The sequence below is a fragment of the Pempheris klunzingeri genome, chromosome 4 (assembly GCF_042242105.1).
Source record: "Pempheris klunzingeri isolate RE-2024b chromosome 4, fPemKlu1.hap1, whole genome shotgun sequence".
NCBI lineage: Eukaryota > Metazoa > Chordata > Actinopteri > Acropomatiformes > Pempheridae > Pempheris > Pempheris klunzingeri.
Window position 1 is genome coordinate 20,004,824 of NC_092015.1, and position 24,518 is coordinate 20,029,341.

The 24,518-nt window shown below is 41.2% G+C and overlaps 1 protein-coding gene across 1 annotated transcript in view; it reads right to left on the reverse strand.

Annotated features, from left to right (window-relative positions):
* kirrel3b (kirre like nephrin family adhesion molecule 3b) overlaps window positions 1-14,279 on the reverse strand; it is a 60,096-nt gene extending 45,817 nt beyond the window's left edge. Inside the window, exons 1-2 of the mRNA XM_070829444.1 lie at window positions 14,141-14,279; window positions 8,296-8,445 (exon numbers count right to left, since the gene is read on the reverse strand). Coding sequence (XP_070685545.1) covers window positions 8,296-8,445; window positions 14,141-14,279 — 289 coding nt within the window. The remainder of the gene's footprint in view (window positions 1-8,295; window positions 8,446-14,140) is intronic.
* Window positions 14,280-24,518: the final 10,239 nt, after the last annotated feature.

Consider the following 24,518-nt stretch of genomic DNA (forward strand, 5'->3'; position numbering starts at 1 on the left):
AAAAAGTAAAAAGTACAATATTTGCCTCCAGAATGTAGTGCAGTAGAAGTATGACGTAGAGTACAGTCAAACTATTCAAGTAAGGTACCTCAAAATTGCAGAGTTAATGTTTCTGTTATTGCAAACACAGTCAAACCTTTCAGGGAGGGATTCAAGGCTCTCTCTGAAAGGAAATACTCCCCCTATAAACATATTAACACACAGGAGTGTCTAAAAAAAGGTGTTATAGGATCAGTAGACGACACCACTAATGAATGAGGTTATACCCTGGCAGACTGTTTCAATAAGTCACTACGTGCCTCCCTTTGACCTTTAATAATCTCAGTTGTCAACTATTATTCTGCCGTATGTTTTCCATTAGGGGATGTCAGAGCGTACGGTGCAAGAGGAGTTTATGATTTTGTGCATAGTGGAGCTACATGAGAGAGAGGAGGTCACTGGCAGACCAAACAGAGCACTGCTACACTTTCAGGTCATGTCCCCCTGGAGGGCTGCCCGCCAGCAAGACACTGAGGGTGAGCGCTGAACAGACAAGGAGGAGAGGGAGCCATGGCTGGCTGCCTCCATCCTGCATACATACCTTTGTATCTTTCTGTCCGCCATTGTGTTTGAGGTCTTACTGAATGCGCAGCATGCCTATGTGAGGACAGTTGACAGGCGGCCTGAACTAGCACATGCACAAGGCTCTCAGCGTGTGCTTCTCTGGCATCTTTTTGAAATCACCTTCACTAAAAGAGCATGGAAAAAAGCTTCCTGCCAAGGCAGTTAGACTTGATTACACAAGTCCGGTAAAAGAGGAAACTTTGGTGCTCTGTTTCTTGGCAGGTGAAAGCCTTTACGTTTGCTCAAGAAATGTGAAGATTTGACCAATAACCCAACATCCATTGAATATAAATGAATGACTAGGAAAAATTAATCTAAATAGATATTTAGCTCTTTCCCTTCATCTGGGATCTTCAACTGATCCTGCCTTGTGACTGCCAGGTCTGACAGAGGCCAAGTCTTGAACTTGAATCAGCCATCATCATTACTGGGCTGTTTGCAAACTCGGCAGTCCCTAATGGTTCTAAATTAGCTCTTTACTGCAGCCATTCGATGGACTTGGCATAAGTAGTGTGGTCAGTGGTACAGATTGATCGCTCCTCTTTAATTACAGGGCTGACTCACTGCAAACTCTGCTCCACTCACTACTTTTTTCTTAGGGATAATAATGTAATCCCTTTCAACACTTTCACAAATTTGCATTTTCCTGTGCATGCACAGACATGGACAAACTGACATTCACATGTGTTCTAGTAATTACCAATACAAATCAAAGATAACTAAGAGCAGATCAGTCACAAAGGAGTTTGTGCTTTTTTTTGCATGTCTGTATTAATTAAAGATGTAAGGTGGGTGGTTCAACTGAAAATGTCAAAATATCCATAAGATACAGCCAGTTCATTACTTTTTCATCTTAAAAAGTTTGTTGGGATCACTTTTACCCATGAATTCATTAGACCAGCTCCAAGGAGTCAACACTTTTTTTTTTTTTGTTGGAAAAATCCAAATGGTCCTCTACAATTTATATTAACCTATCTTAGTCCCTTAGATGGGTAATGCCTAAATTTTGTTGAAAGGTTCTAAATTTATGGAGGCTCATCACCTCACTCAGTCAGAGATAAGACTTGGGATTCACTGATGCATTTCGTCAAATCTACCATTACTAGACATATCTTTCTATATCTATCTATATATCTATAAACTCCTATAAACCCCACCTTTGACACCTCATTCTAAAAGAAAAAAAAGACACAGTGATGTCAGAAAGGCTGGACTTTTGTGAGATCATTTACTTTTACTGCATAATCAAAGATATCCATAAATGAGACCAAGCCATATTGATGTGTAATTAACTCAACAGTGCAATGTAGTAAGTCCGTCACCTCCAAGAGGGGCTTGAATAAACCCTGAGGGTCATAAAGCTGCCTTTTGTGTTGTGATACTTATGCATTCTTCAAACACCAAACATAAAATTCCCCAAAGAGAAAACATAAAACCTGAATTTATGTTAGGGGAAGCTGATAATGTGAAGTAATTGGAGTTGGCTGAGAAGTTCTCTTCAGTCTGGTGTTGCAGATGGTGAACCTGTTAGGTTTTCCATGCCGAACCAATATTGGGGGAACCTCTCAAAAGCGGCTAATGAAATCCTGCAATCGCCCCGGTTTTGGAGGAGTGCGAGCAGGGGAGAAAAAGCAATTTGGAGGCAAAAGAATGAGGGAGGGCTCCTCGCAAGGAGGCTGGATGGTGTTGGGAAGGGGAAGCTGGCAATGCGTAGCTGCTGTAGCGCTGTGCTTCAGCAGACGTGTCCTGAACAACAATGAGCTTCCTGACTTGCCTGTCTATTTGAGAAGGATGCTTGCACGGGCCGCCTGTCACCCCGTTGCGACAGCTTGCAGAGTTTGTGATAGATAGATCAGGAAAAAAAGAAGACAAAAAGGATGGAAGAGGAATACCCAGCACAGGTGGATACAAGAGACATGCGTGGCTCACTGGCTCAAATCACCGGCCCTCTTCAAGTTCTGTCATTGTACATCTGTTTGAAAGCCAGAGGATCCTCGGCCATGTGTGTACACATGCACGAGCACACTCACGCTGACACACACACGGGTACGAGTGAATGAATGAAAGAAAAATGAGAAGAAATACACAAAATGATTTCACTCTCACAAACAGGATGACAGATGGCAATCACACACAGAATGGAAGTACAAAATGTATACATAAAATATGAAAAGTAGCGGAGGACTAATTTGCAGGGAAGCGTGTGCTACCACATGGTTAAAAATAATAAACTGGGAGGGCAAATATAGGACAGAAGAAGGAAGTAGCAGGAAGAAGCGATAGAGGAAGAAAGCAGATGGAAATTAATCTAATAGGGGACAAACAGGAGAACAGGCAAAAGCTGTGGCATGCATGGACACATTTTTTGGTAATATTTCAATATGAGCGAAACAGAAACAGTAATCTTCTTGTAGTGTTGGTGTCATGAGCTACCAAATGAACGGTGCCAAATAAAATGGAGGGAAGGAAGGATGAAGATGAGGAGTGGGGGAGATGCCAGAGCTGTCAGAGACGTGCAGCGCCTGCTCCTTCGCAGCGCAGCCATGTGCAGCCCCAGAAGCTGCTCTCCACAGATTGGGAGGGTGCTGACATCGCTGCTCACCACCCGGCTGTGTTGCGCTATATAGCTGTGCGTGTATGTGCGTGAGTTTGAGGGTGGGAGACTGGGAATTTGGGATTGAGGTTCCCTAAGCACAGTTAAGAATAAAAAAGTTCTTATTTCAAGAGTCTGCCAATTATTAGCTAGCGCTCACGGTTTCAGAGTTTCCTTCATGCCAATCATTAGTCTGCTAATAACTATTACAGTTAGCTGAGGCAAACCTGTTCACAATGGAGTGTGAATTCAAATCAGCTCAGCACCTGTACACAGTTGGTACTGTTGTTTTGCAGAGCGCAGATGTATTTGTGTCATTTCTCCTCCTTCTGTTGAAATGCCGAGGAAAAAAAACAAAACATCCTACATACAGTCTGTCTGCCATAATCATGCACCTGTTCACAGCCTTTCTGATATCATAGACAGTTATCATTCCTTCACGTGTTTCAAACAAAATGGCGGAAAAGGCAGTGTAATATAAACATTACAGCCGTCGCCCCCCCCCCCCCATAATGAGCGCCATTTAGGATACCTTATCTCTCCCTGCACTTCCAGTGAGATGCTTACTTAGACCTAAATCATCTTTTAAAAAAGACAAACTTACTGAAACAGGAGGCACAACGCTGTTTTTTTTAAAAATTACTTTTGGACTGCTGTGGAATTGTGAGTGTCTCACATCTTGGTTCACACAGATATACACTAAATACTGCATGCCCCGCTAATGATAATAGCACAGGTGAACAGACCAACAGAGGACAGAGGCAAATTGCTTTATTGTGTAAGCTCTTTTCCAAGAAACAACAGCAACAACAACAGCCAAATTACAACCGGGGAAGCATCACAGACAGTGGTTTGGAGAAAATACACATTCATGGATTTAATGTCTTGTGCTCAGCATCCAAACTTCTCAAGGTTCACCTCCATTACTTAAAGGATGGGAGTGTGATCCTTGAGAACTAATTAATGCAGACCTATCCACAGAAATGGCTGATTCAGCTTTGGCAGTTGGAAACAACAATAACAAAAGATACCCTTGGGCTTTTGAGTACATTCGTATTGTTGCTGAAGTACGGGTTTAAAATATTAACAATGCAGGAAAGGCAAAACAAATATCTTGCTCACAATTGGCTGATTTAAATGGCATGTTATCAATCATGTGTGTCGGAACACTAGCTTCATACCGGGTTTATGAATGCCTGTCGTTTTGAAAGATTTCTGTGGGTCCACCTGCAGCAACTACAGACATTTAGTTCTAATAATGGAATGAATGAGATATAGAATTTAAAGTAAATCTAGTAGTGTAATTAAGTCCTAACATAGTATGATTAAAAAGTGACGACACTGTAATGTCTCCAGACACTATTCTAAAGCACTGACACTGGCTTGCATGCTGTTTTTATACTTTATAAATGTATATTGGATTATTATTAATTGCTGGGTATCGTGACATCTATGAGTTTTTTCTTTGTTTTCAGTGAAGTGAAAGATTTTGTTTCCTAATGAGGTGTCAAGCTTTATCTTAACCTCTTAAAACATTTCCAGACTTCTGCCTGTTCTCAGTAGCATGGTCCGCAATATGACCTTCATGACCCTGCACTGGGCAGCTGGAACACTGAGGTAAAAATATCATGAAATGTTTATCAAAAATGCGTCTAAAAGTAAACCAAGCTGATCGCTCTTGCCACAGTTTGAAAGTCGACGCTGCTGAATCCTTTGGAGACTCGTAATTAGAAAAAGAAACGAGGACTGTATATGAGTTTGACAAAGTCAGCATAAAAAGTATAGTGATAGAAGAGAAGAACTCTAACTAATGACTTAAGAATGAGGCCAGTAGTGAGGAGTCATCTCAGCCACTTTGTTATATTTGGAGTTTATCTGTGGTTAAGTAAGTACTTATATTTTAAAACTTGTATTTTAAAAGTACTTCAATTAATGAAGATTACATGCATGTACAAAGTGTATCTGCATTAACTGTGTGCCCTTTAAATATAGTATAATAAATTATGAGTCCATCAAAAAAGAAATCCATGGCTGATTCAGTGAGTCATACAGGAAAAAAAGAGAGAAAGGATGAGAAACGAAAACATCTGAGACAGACAGATCTATTAAAATGTCACCAATGAATCAATACATGGCACCACATGTCATTATGACATTATGACAAGCTCCCGATTCCCAAAAACAGAACTCCTTAAAGTAGTTTTTCAGCCAAAGACCTTAATCAAACAATGGTGATCTCCTTTCCCTTTGTTCTAGTGGTCCCCAACCTAAGGTAGAAAGATTAGAGCAAAGGTCTGGAGCAGAGCCAACTCGCTGCAAGGGATATAATTAGCCTCAGGGGTCTTTTTGGACCTGAAACCCTCCATTCTCTGGCTTCATGACTAATTCACAAGACCTTGATTCTCCTTTGGCATCTGAGGGTAAGCCTGCAAGCCATGCAAACGCTTGGAAGGTTTAAGTTCACCATCAAGTTTGTTCTTAGAGATTTTTTGATGAAGGAACTTCATTATTGTTCATAAATGTTGATGTGTTCAGTGTTTTTCAGATTTCATTTCATTACTCCTGCCTCTGGACTATTAGCCGAAACGACTAAAACAAAGACTTTTGCTACTCATTACACAGTTTCTTGTGAACGGACAGGTCAGGTAAGATCACTGCCGCCACGTCTTTGTCTCCACAGACCTGTTTGGCTTTCAAGGACAAAGTCAGCAAATCATTAAGAAAAGCAGAAAAATGGAAAGCACACGGTGCAGTATCTGTTCTTTGGCAGTGATAAAGGTCTTCCTCTATTTGTTGGTAAATATTTATGTTATGTTACTTCCGAGCCTATCAAAGTCAAGAGGAGAGAGGTTCCTCTGATATGGCACATGGAGGAGTTTGGGCTGATACGGAGTTATGAAAGATGGAGAGGAGAGTTTTAGATTTATTCTGCTGTCAGTTTGGAGAAGGGAGGCTGCGTGTGTGTGTGTGCACGGGTGGATGTGTAAGCATATTGTGTATATGCCTATATATTTGTGTGTGTGTGTGTGTGTGTGTGTGTGTGCACGCCTAGGTGTGTGGGGCCGTAGCTGTCTTCCAAGTCGATAGACACACTCTGTCACCACTGGCAAGTAATTGACAGCTTGGAGTTTCCAGTGACACAGGCCTTGCATATATTTCCTCCATTACCTAGTGTGTATGTCAGCCTGGAGTTCTTCCTGGCAGTGCGTTCAGGAGTCAGCTAGCTCGGCAGGGGATTAAACAAACCCCTTCTATTTGGGCTTATGGGGAGGAATGATAAACTCTCTCACTCTCAATCAACCAAATAGGTAATAAAGGCTTCCCCTTTCTCATTGCTGATTTGTTGCTTAAATACAGTAGGGCCAAATACTGCACTCCCCGTTGCTGTATGTTGCTTGCAGTCCAAAGTCAAGCATTTGCAAATAATTTGTTTCTTTGTTTTAATTACTCTGAGTAGTCAGAGTAAGGTTTGCCAAATCAGGAAAGCACAGTGTCAAGGGGATTAAAAACGAAAACCAAGAATTATTTGCATCTGCTGTGTATGGCAGCTGTTCACTCCTACACAGAGCTGTTTTCAAATGAAATGGCAGTTTCATATGTGTGGAAACCCCCAAGGCTACTAAGGATGCTACAGAAACTGGCAAAAATAATAATATTTTTAGCGATAATATCTTTGAAACATAAAATGCCCTTAATTGAATTTAGTTTAGCAGTTGAATTGATCGAATCAATTGGCGGTGACCTTGCCGCAGTGTAAGGATGCACATCTTAAACTGTCAGTAACCCTCCTTTCCCTCCTTGACACCGTGATCAAATGACAAGGTTCCTGTTCAAAGCACTATGTCAGAGCAGCTTAATTTTGATAGATCTGAGAATGAAGTAGAGGGAGACAGACAGTAGTAGAAGGTAGGAAAGTGCAGTTGCAATGGACATTTTTAGCTCTCCGTAGAAGTATCCATAATTATTCACTCATATCCATTTGCAGGGGGCTTGGCAGCCAGAGAAACGTTATGCCGCAATTTGTCTTCCCCTCTCTCTTTTTTTCTCCTGCTGCCTTCTCCCCTACAAATCGTTAGTTTCACTTTTCATTAGGCTGGATCAATAAGGCGGATCAGTCGCTCGTGGCGAGGATACTGCGTGGCAGACACCCCTCTCTCTCAACTCTTTTTTTCCTCCTTACTCATTCTCCCTTGTTCTCTTTTGCTCTGCCATTGACTCTAGCCATCACTCCAGCAATCCTCCAGCGAGGGAGGTTCTGAGAGGCAGAGGAAGCAGCAGGAAGCTCGAATGGGGCCCGAGAAAGAGACGTGAGCCAGCGATTGCACTACTGCTACTCAGTAAGGCGGGAATGGCGACACTGAATGATAACCTAATAACGTTTAATTAAGAACCGGTAACCTCTCAAGCTTACAGTATGAAAATGGAGGCTACATGCAGAGGGAGGAAATTAAGGTGGAAATGGAAGGGTCTGTGAAAGTTATGTCATGTTGACACTGTCTGCCAAATGGGACACATTAGCACTGATTTAATTCCTTTCAGGTGGTATTAATACAAAATGTGCCCCGTGTTCTCAGGATTTACTGAGAATATTTCTTCATGTTTTGATTCTGATGGCATGTGTTTATGTCTGTACTTGTATTCTCTGTGTAAAAAGATGCATACTGTACACCACCACTTTTGTTAGGCTCCCCTCATCTCTGGTAGGACCTCTGTCTAGTGTTTAGGCTCAAGGATATAGACTGATTTGAATATTTGGGGTGACGCATACGAGCTAACGTTCTCCTTGGATGTTGATCTCAATATTCAAACAAAAACACAACACCGTTTATGCTGCATGTGTTCTAATGGAATATCTGATGTCACAAACATAGCTTAAAGAACAAAAAGGCGTGTTCTGTGTTTATGGGATTTTTTGTCATTGTGCTTCTTAATTCCTCAGAAGCACTTCAGAACTAGCAGGAAAAATTAATGAGGGTGTGTAAAGCCAGTGAAGCCTTTTCCATGAGTTGCTTTGCATCTCAGTGACTGAAGGTGGTTGGCGCAAGTACAATGGCGTGGTTTGTTTGTAGTGCGTGCGTGTGTGTTTAATTCAGACTCACCCAACACAGTGAGACGGGCAGGACGGGACCTCATGGCAGCCTGGACAGCCTGGCACTCAAACACAGCATCATCCATCAGCTCGACACGCTGGATACGCAAATGATGCTCTCCTGAACCGTGGTCGCCAATCACTGTGTAACGAGGATAGCCTGCAGCGCAAACACATTCGTTCGTTTTAAACAACCTTCAGAATCAAAATACTGCAATGATTTGCCAAATGACAGAAGATAAATTTGTTAGTTTAAAGCTTTGCAAACTTATGTCAACAAAAAAGTCACACAGACTAAAGAAGACTATGTGACAATGTCACAAAGAGTCGATTTTAATTGGGAAACACATTTTAATTGCTAACTACATGAAATACCACAATATTGGCTTCAGCATGTTAACTGTAATTGGGCAGAAAAGACAGATAATTCAAATACGCAGCAGGTGACGACAGATTACTTTATAGGTGAGTATAGTTTTTGATTGCTCGTTTGCTAAATTACTCACAATGCATGTTCATATATGGTTAAAATCTGAATTGTACAATACAAGTTTTTATAGCACCCCTTGCTATGTTAATGAGCTGCTGTGGAGGTTGCTGCATTCTGGGGAATGATGTTTTACTGCAGCCATAAACAGGAACAGCTACAGTTTGAGTTGTTTCAGCACTGCTCTGTGAAATGATTTATTGTTTAATAATGCAAGAAAGCAGAACAATATCCAAGAGACCTGGGCATTTTACACAAGTCAAGTGAGGTGTTTTTTTTTTTTTTTTTTTAAATCCCCTTAACCATTATCAAAATATGCATTGAGAGTGTGTTGTGGAGTGCATGTCTCCACCGGGGCAAATAAGCAGGAAGAAGAATGCGTTTGACTGGAAAGCTTTATGGTGCATTTCTCATGCTTTTGCCGTTGCTTGTCTCTGAAGATCCCTTTTCTTTTCCTCTCACTTCATCTTTTTAATTATTGGGGATACAGTACGTGGAATGAAATGTGGATGCGTGTTCATAAAAATGCACTCAAAAAATGTTGAGTGAATTTCCAGCTGAGAGCTGCTTTTTTCTCCAGTGGCCCTTAAGTAACTGATCAATGATGAAACTAGTGGATAGGATTGGAGAATTTTACAGCAGAACAGGGGCAGATTTTTTTTTTAGCAAAGCCTCCCTCTAACTGTCCTCCATCAGAGAAAACTTCTCACACACTTGTCATTTCCTTTTCCAAAAAGTATATCAGTGTCCATCCAACTGCTGGACCATTGCCAACAAATGTTGGGATGTAGAATATTGATTTCTCAGTAACAGGAAGACAGTGACTCATGTTCACTTCAGAGATCTCCAAACACGTCAGTCTTTCACTGTAAAGCTTTTACAGGCTGGTTGTTTTTTAGTGCCCGAAAAGAACATAACAGAACGGGCAGCCTTATAACAGCTTTTAAGTCCTTGAATTTGTCTTCTGCAAAAATCCATGGCATGGTCAACGTCCAATTACTGACTGCTGCTTCACTGAATCCAGTTGCCTTTAATAGAGCATGAAGTAGGCCTCATTTTATGCTGGTGGGGTGAGTTACAGTCGATTAAACCTTCCTCCTACGTGTAGCCTTTAATCTTAAGGGTCTATACAGTGGGAGGACAAAGGACAAAAGAACACATAAACACAAACATTAAAGCCGGGGAGAAGAAAAACAGAGGAAGGCAAAATAAGTGGCAAGTTAGCTGAAGAAAAAACTAAGCAGGGATGGAAGCTGTGGATGGTTTGTGGGGAAACAAGTCCCACAGATGATAAAATGTCTTCTTTCATTGAATTGCTTGCATTACCTGATACATTGTGTCCTGTGGCAGGACTTCAGTAAAACAGGTTGTAAATGTAACAGGGTTAACAGAGACCTGATCGCAACTAAAAGCTTCCATTAATAACATTAATAACCATTGACTGAAAAGGAGCTTTCTGCTTTTTCATGCTCAGAATGATGCATAGAATAGAGGACGCACCATTATGTGCACAAGGTCACCCAGAGAACCATTTTGCTTCAATTTTATGTTCATTGATGAGATTCAAAGCAATAATGCCATAGCAGATCACAAGGGTAATGATTATTGCACATTCAGAATGATGTGACCTTGGGTTGACTCCAGTCCACCTTAGTGAGCGCTTACTGTCCCTTCCCGTGAAACGGAACTTACTTACTTACTTCAAATGTACTTTTGTTTTGCTTCTCTTAATTATAGCAAGATACAAGCCATGTAAATTTATGTTACACAAACAGATGATCTGGCCAATTACCTCATCTGTGCCTCCAGCAAACTAAGAATAATTTTGCTGTGTGAGGATATGGCTCTCTTCCAGTTTCATCTCTGTGCATTAGCTGGACTCAAAAGGAGAAGTCATTTGCATTTGTGGTGGACGGTAAATGATAAGAATTTCATGTTCTCGTTTTTGCAAAGAGCAGAAACATACTGTAATGTGTTTCTGCAACCTTATGAGCACCTCGATGATGCATTTTGTCAATATGACGCAAATTGTAATGGCATGCATGAAGACTGATCACCTCAGCACATGTGATGTGTACTTATAAAGGGCCATTGATCTTAGATCTCAGCAAATTTCAAAGACACAATGTGTTACCTAAAGCAAACAATGTTAAATAGGCCCATTAAGGAGTAATGAATCCATCAGGGGGAAATGGATTTGTCTTGAGGCTGGATCAATTGAGTGCCCGCATGTGTGTGCGCACATAAGTATACAGACACTTGAGGCGTGGCCCCGTGATTCATGGCATTCACCTAGTACATGTTTCACACACTGTAACCACAGGGGGATAGAAACAGGTTATCTGTGAACAGGTGACCGGCGTTCAATTCACTCTCACGAGAGCTGAGTGTGAGACATGCTCGCTGCAAAAAAGGTCTGCTAACGGTCAGACTTTCCGCTCAAGAGCTCATTCTCCTATGAGTGTGTTGTGCAACGTACACAAACAGAAGAAGATTTCGCTTTTTGCCGCTTGGCCTGTTTGTCCGCATTGTAAAGTGTGGCAGATACATTCTCTGTCATGCGTATTCATGACATTGATTGGTATGTTCTGAGCGGTTGTGGGGCTACTTCAATTTTCTTTAATTAGAGTGGAAAAGTGTGCCACAAAGGGGAATGAATATGAAATTCAGGGACAGATAGGAATCACTGGCTTTTGTGAAGTGATTTCTGCGCTGAATAGTGAAAGAGTTCTCTCAGTTTAATCACTGCTCCTGTGAATGGAAACAGGTCCCAGGCGGAGCACAACGTTGCAGACGCAGCTTCTTTCTATGAATAGCCGAGCAGACCTATATTATTGAAATGCTCCATGCAACATTTGATTCGTCGCACTTTTTATGTATACAGCTGCCACTTTCCTTTCATTGTGTACATCTTGCGGTAGATGTACCATCACTCTTTTACTGATGCATGCATTGCTTGTTTATGTAGGCAGGAGTGATAAAAAGGACAGCTGTGGAGCACTTTATTTCGAAAAAGTGTCATCTCTCTCAATAGAAGCCACTCAGCCCCTGCCTGTATCATACTGGTGATTCTACCTATCTTCTCCATGCAGGCAGCAATTCCTTCTCATACAAGACCCTGTGCATTTTTTAAACACTTTAAGAATGAAAGATCACTCCAACTCTTCATCTTGGGGGTGGCTATTCAGCCGAATAGGTAGAAGAGAAAGGCTGCTGGAGAAAGGCAAGGCCAGGATTACTGTATCTTGTCCATGAGTGTTAAACTATTCAGAGATGTATTGTTAAAGGTTGATCTACAGTACTGTAGTTCCCTTGAGTGTTGTGAAGTCGCTGTTCTCTCAGTTTCTTTCTCTCTTCTATTCCTTCCTTTGTGTTTGCCAGTTTTGGATATGACATTTAGTCTCGATTGTCTTGTCTTGTGGGATCAATAGAATTTGAAGAGGATTAAATACACTCTACATCTTTGCTCCACTCTGACCCTGAATACGACTGTGCTCTCTTTCCCTTCCTCCCTTCGCCCATTCTATCTCTAGCAATCATAAGTACTCTCCCTGTCTGCCTCCTTTTCCTCCAAAGCAGACTTGGAGACTGCAGGACCATTGTTTACTACAAGCCCTCAGCTTCCCTTGGGCCTGATAAGAACCTGTAGAGGGAATAGGATGGCTTTACTGGGGCTCTGTCAGCCACTGAGGTTTAATTACAGACCAGATCGGCGACAGGGAAGGCCTCTCGGAGCATTCGCTAAAGGTCAGAGGGTAGACGACCCCTAATCTCAAGTGAAATACATATTTAATCGTTCCTGTTCAAGAGAGACCTTTGTGTTTTAAAAATGGCTGCTGTGGAATATTTTGTCATTGTGCCTCGAATAACAATTATTTGAGTTTGTCAGCGGTCAAACATAAAGGTGGTGCGTGAGGCAAATTAGAAAGCTCTGACATAAAAACTGTGCCCTTATAGATAAATGCATCCTGCTGTGTATCGAGTCTTGCATGCAGATTCAAATGGACCTCTGTTCTGGCAGAATGTAATGATCATTTCAGTAAATGATGCGGACATACTACACTTGTATGGATTTTTCAATGGATTCAATAGCTCAGTGCTTCAAAAGGTTGTAAATGTTTATTTAGAGGACTGATGTGCTTCCTTGAAACTCATCGAGGTCATGAATATACATAAAGCCTCAATTGGTGGAACAACAGGCTACTAAATGACAGTGCAGTTTTCACTTTTACTCCAAATTAAACAATTTAGGCAATTATACATGAGGTGCAGTGTAATTAGAGGACGCCAGCTTCTCTTCAAAAAGCCATTTAGCAGCCTGAAGCACCAGAGAAAGACCAGTGCCACTATTGATTTCACATTTCAGTTGGATTTTTGTGCTTCTCTTCCAAACACTAAGTATAAGAGATTTGGTCTGCATCTAACACAGAGACAGAAATTACATTTTGATCCTGTTTAGTCATGTAGTGTAATGTAATTATTGATGTTTCAAGTAACGTGTAATGTAATACATTGGAAACCACTTGCAGGGATCGCGTCTGTCTGGGGCAAATTCATCACTATACGACTATTAGAAGCATTTTTTTTTCTTTTACAATATTTGTAATGATTAGTTGTTTATGTATTACATGCATGTGAAGTCATTGAATGGACAGCTTCGCTATTTATTACATACTGATTACTAAGCATCATCAATCCACTTGATGAAAGCAGGTTCAACCACTGGTGCTTTTCCTTTGCACAATTGTTTTCTGTCTCCATCACCAGCAGCCATGACTTTTCCTCCTTGTTTGAGAAAACTACATAAGGTAGCATGCGGTACTCCAAGTTTCGCCACCGCATGTGGTTGGCTCGTTTTTGGCAGTTTGTCATACACTTTGAGGAGAAAACATCTTTCATTGAGAGAAAATTATTTTTTGTTTTCCCATCATGGTTTCAATGAGCATGCAGCACCAGGCAAAGTATCCTGGGAGTAAACTAAAATAAGTACAATTACTGTAGTTTTAATTTTTACCTTGATACGTTTTCATGTATGAAAAAACCCCAAATGAACACTGTGAGCAGACTACTTTATTACTATAAGCAAACTATTTAAACAGCATTTCTAAGGGAATGATTCTGTCCCAAGCTCCATATAAGTGGTTAATCATTGTAACCATGATCAGCAATTTCTACTGTACTTCCTCCTCTTTGTCTGTGTAGTGATATATTTGGCGGGGGGTAATATGTTGACATGTGGGGGCTTTAGATGACAAAAAGCAGCCATTTGAATATGACAGTTATATTAGAGAGTGTAATTAATTGGGGAACTGAGGGTGATGGATAAACACAGGGTGACTCGCTCAAGGGGATAAATGCCATTGCTCACCAGAGAGGTCTCTGCCAACTCCTAGCGCCAGGCCATCTTTGATCCACAGTACAACGCCATGGTAACCGGGAATAGTGCACGGTAACGTCACAGGCTGGCCTGCTACCACCACCAGGTCCTGTGGCTGCTGGGAAAACATGGCCTCCGCCCCTTAAGAAGAAAAAAAAGAAGGGAAAGGTTAGGTCTGACCCATTGAAATCATTACGTTATGTTAATATCATCAGGAGAAGAGAGCATTGAAAAAGTCTAGATCAAAGAGAGGAATACATGTGGTTTTACAAACACCTGCTTTCAATGTTTCAAGTGCTGAATGAAGGGAAAATGAAGGGAAGTGCACCATCTGCCCATTTTCACCAATTTCACTCAAACCTCTTGTCAAATTCATGTTGAAAGAAGCCTAAAGGGTGATATACAAATGTGACACATTCTTTTGACTATTCATGATACGGAGACAAGATACTGTACATGCATCAGAGGTGTCAGTGCAGCACCAGGACTGAAGCACAGGCTAAGAGACAGCCGTCACAGCTCAGCTTGGTTCATTTATGAAGGATGTCACCGTACAGATGGGCTGGGCTCGTACACACCACAGCAGATAACACGATCTTGTCTGCCAACACTGCTCTAGTGGCATACATTAACTCCAGCTCACACCCATGTATTCCAACTGTGCAACTGCTATTAGCTGCACTCCTCTACTGCGTGTTCAGGCGGAAAGTAGTGTGCACTGAACTCCATTAGAGGCAGAGGGTGTGTTAATGGGGAGGGGTATGGTGCTGATGTGGTGTGTGTGTGTGTGTGTGGGGGTGGGGTGGGGGGTGGAGTGCAGTGTTGGGGATTAGAGTGGAGGGTACAGAGTAGTGCTGATGTGTAGTCAGAACCACGCTGGCAGGCACCTATCAGCTAAAACCTGCACACACACACACACACACACACACACACATTCACTGACATACATTCATACAGACACAGGAGTGCGAATTGCAGCAAAGGTTTAACAGTGCCACTTCCAGACAGTTCTGTCCACAGTTATTTCTTATTTTCAAACTAAATTGCTTGGATCGGGATGTCTACTTTTTTCCCAAAGAACATAATAACATAATAACTCTCTTTCTTCGATATGTATGGTGGCGCGAACACAGGCACGGAGCATGTACTCCTATTATGCTGAAATGGGCTCACACACACACACACACACATTTTTAAACTTAATCATATGCAAATAAAAACCTGATACAAAGAATAACACGTAGTGAATTACAATACTAAGCAGAGCAAAGACAGCAAATAACGTGAAGGCATGTTTTCATCTTACAACATCTTTGTATCACGTTGCAGTCATCAACTGCGGTTCTCTGTATGCTTGGATTTATATTCAAAGGAAATTACTTATCCTATTGCAGACAAAGAAATTGATTGGCTTTGTTGTACGAGTTCAAACCACATCAGCGAAAAGATTGTTGTCATACAAGAAACTGATTTTAATTTAGTTGGGAAATGCTATTAGAATCCCCACAAGTCATTTTTTTTTTAGCCTTGAACTGAATCCAGTGTGATGGATAGCTTGTTAAAGATGTAAGCAGAAGTTTTCATATTGATTCATGCGCTCTCTTCCCTGTGTACACTGTCACATATGCCTTCGCACCACACACACACACACACACACACACACACACAGAAATACACGATCCTCCCCACTGCATAATTTTAACACACATCTATTACCAAACCAACATCAGGAAAAAAAATAATGTGCTGTACCTCAAAGCATATAATGGGCTTTTCATCATCTTGGGACTCAACAGCTTCTCCCTGGCTAACCAGACCTTTCATGAATGTGCATGTACTGTATATTGTGGGCGATGCTGGTTAGATGAGACTTTATCTCACCATATGTATGGCCCTTCAAACCTAGACAGCTTTTTGCAGCACTGACTGTGTTCCCACATGAGAGGCTTATCTCAGCCGTACTCTGCTACCCAGTCAGCAGCACGCTAACATATAGACAGCTACTCAACAGATCTCTTGGCATGTTCCGGAAAAAACACTGTAAACGCCAGGGAATCTTGTATCTGCCCAGTCATGACTGATATTATCAAACAGTTCAGGCTGTGCTGTAATCGATTTAACATTGGAGGGATGTCTCTGTTGGCAGTGCACATGCCTGCACACTTCCTATACCCTCAGTGATGTCCTTCTTCTCTGGATCACTCATGCCTCATGTCTTTTAAATTGGAGATCATTTTTCAGATATAGGCTACCTGTCATGCTGCTCACCGAGGGTAGCAGTGCAGTATCAGCTTGATTACAGCTTTCAATTAGTTGAAAAACGTTCCTAGCTGTTTTATACGCTGTTTTATGTTGTCCGCAAAGTGATTTTACTACACAATTTGCGCGCGGCTCTCATGCTAATTCTGTCACACTTTAACTGAAACTGTTGTAAACACATCTTTGACTTCTTAAATAGCCCCCCTCAAAAATATTAATTAACTGCTCTCAACTGAATCCCACGTCTCTCACACAAATACACGAGCGTATGGAGAGCTGAAAGGGTCACAGTTCGTCAAAATGTCCCTGTAATTTAGGAGTGCTTGTAAATGTCACCAGGTTTTCTATGCCAACTTGTGGTCCTGTCAGTAGCCTGGCTTTGTAACATGGATGAGACATCTGCCTGTCATGCCAGTGGTTATTGGTTCAAGACCCACTCAAGGCCAGTCTGTGATAATGTAAGGGGCCGTTAAAGGCAGTAGTCTAATTCATTACACCACAGAGCCAGGCTGCCTGTTTGTAACGCCTGATGGCATCCGGCATTCATAAAATGCCTGACAGCACTGAGAACAGTGATTATAAGTGCTGGGCAGCATTTATAATTACTCCCAATGCTGGGGAAATTGTAACATATTGCGACTCCTTCAGCTTTCTGTACCTGTGAGGCACTATTCGTATCTTCACTTGAACTTGAGCTGCACGACTGAAAGGTCTGGTTTTGCTCATTAAGATCAGGTTACTGGTTATAGGGAGAACTACTCAGCCCGTGAAAGCAGTTGTAAACAGTTTCCTATGGCTCTAATGGGAGCTCTCCGAAGTTCCAAAAGTAACCCTGATGATGTCGTCATCCTGTGTTTCACACTGGAGGTGTGGAGTTTGAAAGACAGACATATTGACATGGCGGGGAGGGGCTATCACATGACACAATTAAGTTGGATTATGGCAATCCAATGTATTTGGAGTCATGGCCTATACCAAAACATAACCCCTGACTTTATGGACGTGTAAAGCAACGTAAATGGCATTATATTAAGCGATCTTAGTATGCTTTCTGAAAAGCTTTCTCTATGTGGCTATTCCAAGACTAGTGTGCTATTAAACTACATGATGATAGAAAGAATCATGACTTAACTGACACCATCTTGTACTTGTCACTTGAACAGTTAAAAGAGTGACCTCCTTCATGCAATTTAAAGGATGACTGAGCCTTGCAACAAATGTGTGTTCATGGAGACACAGCAGTAAAGAAACGGGGTAATGTGTTTGAGAAGGCTGGGAATTATATCAAGGTGGCTACATTCATTCATCCATCCCCTCTGCATAGAAATAAATCTCTGTCACATCTGCCAGATTTATCCTTCACTGGACGTCACAGTGTTGGCAAAAACCGTGCCCCCTCCCTAATCTACCTCCTCTTTACTCTCTGCCAGGTATGACACGCAATAGAGTGAAGGCAACCCTTGTCCCCTCAATTATTCATGGCAAATATTTTCATAGCAAAAGTGCCCAATTAAGGATTAAACACCTCACTTTAGACTTTATCACCGACAGTAACGGCGGAGCATGATTGCGCTCGGGTGCCCACAGAGCTGGAGATCCATGTTAATGATGCTATGTTAAGAATAATGCATGTTAATAAGCAACTAGAAAGTGGAATTTCTGGAGAAATTGCGGTGCGAATGCTGCCTGCTGAATAGCCCATGCCGCGCTGCACTGCTGGATTTTGCAATTCCAATGCACGGTTTAAGTTTCCATGATTTGAGTGCTGGGATTTCCTACTGCCTCTGAACACACCACGCGCGAAAATGAAATATTGAATATTCTGGAAACTGTGAATGTTATGAATGAGAAAAATCATTCTGGTCGATTCCCGATGGAGCTGCACGTTTTGCGGTTTGAATGACGTTGATGCCTTGAACGGTGTGGGAGGAGAAACGCTTTCTATCTGAGCATATTGTCAGTCAAATGGAGAACATTATTTTAACAAAGGCCATAGTGCAACTGCAGGGTCCATCATTAAGGATTAGAGGGGACTCTTCACACACCACATCACAAAGATCACGTTTGTCAGCATGAGGTTCAAATGCACATATGCTTAATGGACACTTCTCGCTGTGCACATTTTACATGACAATCTGTCAACAATGCTCAGGTGATTTCAGACAAAAATAAGGAATTTCTCAAAGCTTGTCTGTAATTATCCACCTTCAAACACACAGAGAATATAATACACATGTTTTCTATATTTCGATATCCAAATATTTTTGTATTTTATATATCTGTAAATGGCAGGAGCGATTCCCCTTGCAAATGTCTATACAGTGGATATTCCTGGATATGATTATGTGCCACAAAATACAGCCTATGATTCATGCTGGGTTTGATTGAATGCCCTGCATTTACAAAGGTGAGGCCAGAGATCTTTGATAAGGACTGCACAGTTGTTTCAAAAAAGCAGGTACTTAAAGACTGTACACAGACTGTTCATAATATGGACCAGCACTTTGCATCGACTAATGTTGTCATTTCACCTCAGATAATTTGTTTACCATTGGACGGCAGCTGCATTTCCACACACTCCAGCACTATTTCCCCCTCAGTGCTAACTGCCCCCAATTTCATCCCTCTTTGCCAATCAGGCCTGGAAATTACCGTTACGGACACACATCCAGGCCACTTCACAGAAATAATCAGCATGCTGTCTGTGCAGCATGTGGCCACATAGCACCAAAGCTTAGCCCAGGATCATTATCAAAAACTATTACCCCTCTGGCCTGGGCATTTTATACCAGCAATTTAGAAGCACAGGAGGGCTTCGAAATATGAACGAGCGAGTGAGTTAGTTATGTGTTGTAGTTTGGTAGCCAATGACCATTTTCTTTTTCATTATATAACATTGCTGGTGGTAGTTTTCAGTGGTATAAAAATACAAGCATTCAAAGGAGAAACAGGTGGGGGTGGGCTGAGGGGGAGAGGTTTATTTTTATCTTCTTTTAATCCACTGTTAATGTTGCTACAGGTTACAGGGGCTAGGTAGCTTTATAAAGGTGTGAATTTAGAGAGTTTTTCTTATAAATCCTGTAACAATGAACATCAGAAAAAAAAATATCATCCATTTGCCCTGCAGGAGGCCAAACTTGTTCATTTGTTTAAACCAAAAAGAGGAGATGCACCCCAGAAAAGTACATTTTCTCAGCACATTTTTCTCGTCTTCTCAAAGCTGTAAATTATTTCTGAACACTTGTAAAAGGACTCCAGTGGTGCCTTTAATTCTGGCCCGTAGGTCTATATCAACACAAATCTCCTGCAATATGGATCTAAATCTTCATCACTCCTGACTGAAACTCGCCTATTGCAAAGCACGCCCTTCTCATCTCTTCACCAAACCTCCTACTCCTCTGAGGCAGCAACACATTCTTGTCCTTTGTCACCAGACACTGATTAGTCATAAGCTCACAACTCCAGCATGCATTCTCTCATTCTCACCATAGGTCTAATGGCCATGATTTGTGCACTTTAATTATCTGCAGAAAAATCATTAATTTGACGTTGCCAGTGAAGCATGCTGTTGTGAGACTCATCAATCCATTTAGAGGGTAGAAACCACAAAAAAATGACTTCTATCTTGCCTGTGGTTATATTACTCTCATCCATGTTTGTGAAAGTCAGTTTCAGAGTGGTGATAAATGCATTCTGTGAAATGATGGAAAAAGAATTTTGATGAATTTGAAAAAGGAAGCAAGTCCAATTTCAGAGGTGTTAAAGCCACATTACTGCAAATGTATGACAGGAACTTGGCAAGAGAACAGCCATCTAATTACCAGTCGTAGCCACTGAAAGTCACGCTTCGATCAACTATGTTTTTTAATCAAATTTATTCACAATATAAATTCAGAAGCGATGGGTCACCCCATAAGTCACCTAATAATTCTGATTAGCTATGATTGATTTACTGCTTGTAGGAGTTTAATAAGGCAATTACAGGATCATTTTGTTTTATATTTGGTGCTTTGATCTTATTAAAACCATAACCTGGCATATTTTTAATGACGTGTTAAGACCACAATAAACAGAGATGCATGACACATAGAACCACTGCACTACACACACATACATAGATGGTAATATTGGTAATAGACAGAATATGTCACAGCATGCTAATCTCAACATTAAGCCCGAAGACAAGCAGGCACTAACTCTGCAGATGAAAGTGAATGAAAATGAATAGCTTAGCTGAGATAAATGAGTGAAACGGTATGTAGCTACAAACAAAGGAGGCCTATGCCTACAGTCAGTGAGCAGAAGATGGTTTAGCACAACATCTTTTTATAAACTCAAGTCTTTGTGACAAAAATTGCTTTCAGTGTGTTATGAACAGTGGAAATTACGTGAGAACACGAACAAACGTCTACCTTCAGAGAGAAGAGGAACAGCAGGAATGATAAGGCCTCAAATATTTGCCATAGTGCTCAGTGTAGTTCTGCTCTGGGTGGTGGTTGGCAATCACTCTAATAATGGAAATTTTTCTCATCAGATGATGGAATTCAACATTTTCCAACTAGCTTTCACAAAGGTTTCAACGCAAACTGTGCTATGGAAGGACACCTTATTTATCAGGCTTTTACAGGGGCTTCTTCATTAATATAAAAAATGTTGGTAATGTAAGAATAATAGTTACTAATAATGAATATTTCATATAGCTGGACCAAGCCCATTAGAGAGATTACTATCAATCTGTCTATCTCATCAGAATGTTCAAATCCTTTTTCTCCTGCCTGTCCACTTGTAAAACAAACACTATAAGCAGAGTGATAATACGCCAAGCCTATCTATGCTGTGATGGCTGCCATTATGAGTAAAATGTGTCTGTGGGAATGCAAATTCATGAAGCAGGGAAGATAAACATCAGTGCTGCCGGAAGACGTTGTATTTATGCCCTCTCTCACACTGTGCATTAGTGGAGCATGACAGTTGCCAAGGCATAATCAAGACGGATCGCCTCTGATGATGACTTCTAAAAATTACAAATGGCAACAGCGGGAAGGCCTTGCAGGCACTCGCTTTATCATCGGCTATACGGCCAGAAGAAGTGAGATTTCATGGACATCAGAAACTGGAGTATCAGGGGCCACAAACAGTTTATTAAATCTCTCTCGGATGCATCTTTTCTGGCAGTTCGCATACAGTCGGGTCCAAAGGTCATCAAGGCATCATGAGCCATGCAATGGATGCTTATTGTCTTCCAGGATCCAGAGCAGTAAACAAACAAATATGGTTTAACATCTCCTGCCATGGGCACAGAGAGAGAATTTTTTAATGAAGTGTAAAGGTCTCGGAGGTTGTCAGCCTCTAAGCAGTCCAAGTAGTGTGAAATCAAACTGTACACACAGTGATATACTTACTGGATGTATGTCTACTTTGTCCTGGAAACACAGAACCTAGTAGTCTGACCACTGATTGTAATTACTGTTTTAAAGTAGCAACTCCTGTGGGTTGGTTTCCAAGGTAACTACAGTTCAAAGAGAACGGTTCAAGTATTCTAGTTAGCATAAATGCGACTGAACACCACATAACCCTCCTCCCCTGGCTGGTATTGATTAAAAAAGTGTGGGGAAATGGAGCGCCTCACTTTGCAAACCGGACTACTTTTTTTTTTGCGTACACTTTTGCATAATGGGAAGCAGGGACATAAAAGAGATGCAAATGAGTGAGGGAGATGGAGAAGAGGAGATGTTTGGGAGTTCAGATGGGGCCTGATTGAATAGGAAGGGTCCCTTCTGTTTCTCTACTCCATCATTCTGTCCTTACTTTGTCAACTTTCACCACTTCATCGCCGCCGGCTCTTCAATGCTCTCTGTCACTGGAGTATTTGTTTGACTGTTTCTTTTCAGAGCTCAATACCAACCTTGGTATTGTCTCTTTGCTGACACATGAACACTTGAGTGTTTACTGAGTGCATGGATGTCAAGACACTTGATGATTTGCAAAAGGAATGTGTTTGCGCAGGGGAGGGACCTTGAAGGGTGTCCAAAGTGAGACTACATTGGGATTGATCATGTTCATTAAGGAATGATGAGCACTTGAAACAGACTCAGGTGGCTGATTTGATGGATGTTGTGTAGAGAGGGCCTTAGTCCGATAGGGCTTATCATATATTTTGAGGGAGAGTCCTATTTTTCTATTACATGATATGTCACAGGCATAGAAAGCCACATTAAGCTGCCTTTTGTCCAGCCATAACTCATATTTTGTAGGGCTGACAAGATAAAAGTGTACCTTGACTTTCAAGACTTGGAGCATTTTTTTTGTCTCTTTGAGTGAGATTAAATCAAGAGATAGATCAAAGCCCGTGGAAAATAAAGCCAAAAGGGATGTATCTGTGTGTCGGGAAGGTTTAGGAAAAGTGTCCAAACCGTAAAAAGGTTTTAATAAGTCAAAGAAGCAAGTCTTCATGTTAAGGAAAAGAAAACTATGGTTATATTTATTCAGTACAGATTTGTTGCCACACATTTGAATAATATCACTTAATTATTCAATGTTAATGAACACATTCCCTTTTTTCCTTATATATAACTTCATTGTAAAAAAAATAAATAAATAAAATACATGTACATTTTGTTATGAACTTATCTAGGCTACATTTTTATAGACATTTTCCCAGTAGATAACCAATGACAAGATGAACGAGGTATCAAGAGGCTCCAAAAATAAGCACCACTCAGAAAGATTTTGTCCAAGATGAGGTTCTCACAGTAAAACAGTAACAACACTTTGAGTTGTTTGCTGCTTTCAGCATCCTACAGAAATGCGTGTCGCATCTGTCAGGGTTTGTCTTGCAAAGCTATGTTGCAGTTTTCCTCTCACTCTATTCACCGTAAGCTGCGGAACAGAGCGGGTATAAACATTTTGTTCTTTGTACGGAAATACTCGGCTACATAAGACAGCGTGTTGAATCTGCATCAGCGCTGACAGGGTGAACAATTGTACAGCACGAGCGAGTGAGATGTGTCAAATACAGGTTTACTTTAATTTACTCATGTTTTGAACACACAAAAAACTAGATAGATAGACAGATAGATAGATAGATAGATATTTTAAGAATGCAAATTCTGCCCTGAAATGGTCTAATTGGACTAATTAGTCAATTTCCTGTTGAATCTAATGGAACAGAGTACAAATAAGGGTTGCATGATACAGAAAGAAGGATGTGAGCACTGCTATTATCATTTCTCTGGGGACACAGCAGTTATATTTCTTCAGTGGGGATGGATTTATAATTATCCACTTCCAGTGATTAATGATCTTATAATTATCTGTGATGAAATACATCAACATAGACTTGCATGGCTTCACTCACAATCTGATTCGGTGATGATAATGAAAACACTAAAACATTGACAGGATAAGCAATGAAAACAATCACAGTGCTTATTGGTAACTAAACCAGATATGCTGTTGCCTTGGCATGGAAACACTCTTCTAACTTCACTGCAGACAAACACATAACCCCCCCCCCCCGACTATTTAAGAATAACGAACATTACCAGTGTCACTGCTTCTTTTACAAAAGATTTCATTTATCATATCCTGGATTTTAACAATCACCAAGCAGAAATTGAAATGGTCTTCTGGAAAAAGGAATGCGGTCTCATTAAAAGAGATGCTCTCACTGAGCCTTCTCTGACTCATAAAATCCCCATTCGACTCCCTCCAGACAGTGGAGACATCCATTTTCCTCTCATTCTCTTCAACTATTTGCTTTCCTTGGAGACAGCCTCATCTCATTCTTCTTCGCTGGCTGCTGTGACATTGAAAGAGACCCCTAATCAAAACATTTGTCTTTCTTTCAGCTTGCGCTCAGACCGGTGAATGAGAGCTGACACCAGAGGGAGATGTATTTGTCCCAATCAGGGCCTCATCTCTGTGTCACCACCGGGTGAGTGTTTTATCTCGACAGGGCACTGATGAATCCGCCACTTAGCCTTGATTTGGAGGAGCGGCTCGCCACTGCCAGAGTGCCAGGTTAAATCACAACGCAGTGGCTCAGCCATAGCCATTACAGGCGACACAGGCATTCTGCCTTTACCATAAATGCTCATAAATGTTGCTG